We start from the raw sequence: 2,500 nt of genomic DNA, 5'->3' as shown, positions 1-2,500 counted from the left end.
CTAGAAAATATGCCAACCGCTGATTTATACAAAGCTAGTGGGGGATGTGGGGGGGTAATGTAGACTATTTTGAAACACTTTTGATTTAATTATTTAGTCAAATTGAATTTTTTTTCCTTTGTGGCTCAGATGCAGCAGCTGATAGACCTGGTTTTGACCTGTAAGAGGAATGCAGAGAACGAGGTGAGGAGGGAGGAAGGAGGAGGAGGAGGAGGGGTGAAGGTACCAGGGAGGAAGAGGAAAATGGAACAGGAGACCGCAGAGAGGGCGCTTAAGTTCCTGAAGGCATCGCAGGATCCTGGAAGACACAGCAAGGTTCCTGGTGAGCAGACCGGGGCTTCTTCCCCCCCCCTGCCAGCAAGACGCTATGAGGGCTCAATGCGCCCGTTTTCACTGCACGTAGAAATTCAACAACTCTTCCTTTTGTTCTTTTGCCAGTCAAGAGTCTTATGGTGTCAGGGGGACTTTGGTGGATTGTTCTCGGCTTTGTAAAATTTGATTTTGGGACCTAAAATGTAACCTCTGAAGTCAGGAATTTGCAGCTTTTCACCAACTTTGTGTACATCTAGGCCTGTCACGATAACACATTTTGCTGGACGATAAATTGCCCCAGAAGTTATTGCGATAAACGATAATATTGTCGTTCTGAGACCATTTTCATCTAATATAATGATAATGGCATAATAATAATGCAGCTACACCTTTTCAAAGATGAATACACTTTTATTTCTAAAGAATATTTAACACTGGAACTGGAAGACACTTTAAATATCCACAATAAATGAACAAAGCAACCAAAAACGGTAACTAAAATGGACTCTCTGTCTCCGTTAACAAAACATTTACACAAAAATCAATAAAAAATAAAAAAATAAAATGGATTTTTTTTTGGCTGCGATAATTTCCATTTAAAAATGATCCAGCTCATTTTATTTATCGTGCGATTGATTGATTGCGTATTGCAACAGGCCTATGTACATTTGTTTTACCTCTCCAGTTTCTCCTTGCTTTGATTTCAGTCTGAATACATCATTTATTCTTTATTACTTTATTGTTCATCTCGCAATCAGTGGGTAAAGTGTTACCTACTGACATGTTTCCTCTCTGCTGTCGGCTCCTAGTTGAGGGAAGCCCAGTCCCTGGCTCTCCTGGCTCTCTTGCGTCTGTGATTGGCTCAGTGGGTTTGAAGGACGTTGATCTGAGGGAAGATGGATCTGAACTAGCTGCGAGACTTCTCAGTCTGCTAACAGGTGATTGGATACTGAGACTTTCTGCCAAACCACGTACACTAACTACTGTATCACCTGTGGAGCCTTCCACTTTAAATTCATATTCTTTTCTTTCCTTTCTGTCCCTTAACATGACCTTTTTCCAGTTTTGTTGCATCAAAACACTAGAAGTAGATCGTAGGACATCATGAAATCATTAGTTCTGCTCCCTCTTGGTCGATTAGTGGACTAATCGGTGGTTTTGGTCTTAGTCAACTTAGATCTCTTTACTCCATTAGTCATGTCTGATGCTGTTTTCATGCTGAAGGACTTATTTCCAAGAAACGTACGAGCTCATCTCTGGTAAACACAAGAATTAAGGGTTGACATTTGACCTAACAGATATCACCGTGAAACCTACTTTAATTACTTTCATTAAGGCAGTTATTTGTTGTATTACACGTTTTCTGAAATGTTGTTTAAATATGCAAAAAAGGCGTTATCTTATTCAATATATATATCATTTTGCATGACTCAGATTTACAGATCTGTCGATTAAATCAACTAATCGATTAGTCGATACAATTGAATGAGTGTTAGTCGACTCAGAATTTCTTCAGTCATCATTGGTTATAATAACAATCTTTTGATGAAAAGCAGATCTTTTGAAAATAAATGTTTCCCTCCCCACTGACAGGCCTCAACCAGGCTGCCATGGGAACGGCCAATCAGAGCGTCGGTGAAATGCAAGAGGAGGGGCAGAGGGAATCCTGTCCGTTTGATAAGTTGGCCACCAAGCTCGGTCTGCCCACCAGCTGTGACATTGACCTGAGGAAGCAGGATGAGCTGGAGGTAACTGACGTTTTAAAGATCCCCTCCACCCAAAAATGTGTTTTTCTTATGTTTATGTCTGACCTAAAGTGGTATGATTCAGTCTAGGTCAGCGTGTGTGGTAGCTAAGTAAGTAGGCTCGTTCAAGACACCCGCGGCGCTACCATTGGGCCCCGGTGAGCCTGGGCCCGCCCATTTTGACCCGGGCCTATAGTGAGTAGTGAGTGATTTTCAGTCAAGCAGTTCATCCAATAAGCAGCTTGAGGAAAGCTTTGAGTGAAAGCTTCTCAGCCAATCAGCGGCTTCTACCCCACGTGTGGACTCTTAAGCCCCGCCCACAGGCTGCATCGTCACCAGCAAGTGATCCAATGAAATGAAGGATGTTTGCGTGCAAGCTTTTCAAGCAAGCTCAATGAGACAGACACAGACAGTAGCTACTAGCTAATATGAAACACAAAGAG

At 42.1% G+C, this 2,500-nt stretch overlaps 1 protein-coding gene across 1 annotated transcript in view; it reads left to right on the top strand.

Annotated features, from left to right (window-relative positions):
• LOC120558119 (protein TASOR-like) overlaps nucleotides 1–2,500 on the top strand; it is a 48,366-nt gene that overhangs the window by 38,525 nt on the left and 7,341 nt on the right. Inside the window, exons 16-18 of the mRNA XM_039799024.1 lie at nucleotides 130–322; nucleotides 1,122–1,250; nucleotides 1,906–2,060. Coding sequence (XP_039654958.1) covers nucleotides 130–322; nucleotides 1,122–1,250; nucleotides 1,906–2,060 — 477 coding nt within the window. The remainder of the gene's footprint in view (nucleotides 1–129; nucleotides 323–1,121; nucleotides 1,251–1,905; nucleotides 2,061–2,500) is intronic.

The sequence above is a fragment of the Perca fluviatilis genome, chromosome 4, assembly GCF_010015445.1.
Source record: "Perca fluviatilis chromosome 4, GENO_Pfluv_1.0, whole genome shotgun sequence".
Classification (NCBI taxonomy): domain Eukaryota; kingdom Metazoa; phylum Chordata; class Actinopteri; order Perciformes; family Percidae; genus Perca; species Perca fluviatilis.
Note: the sequence above shows the minus strand (reverse complement) of the source record. Positions and strands in the feature narration are given on the sequence as shown.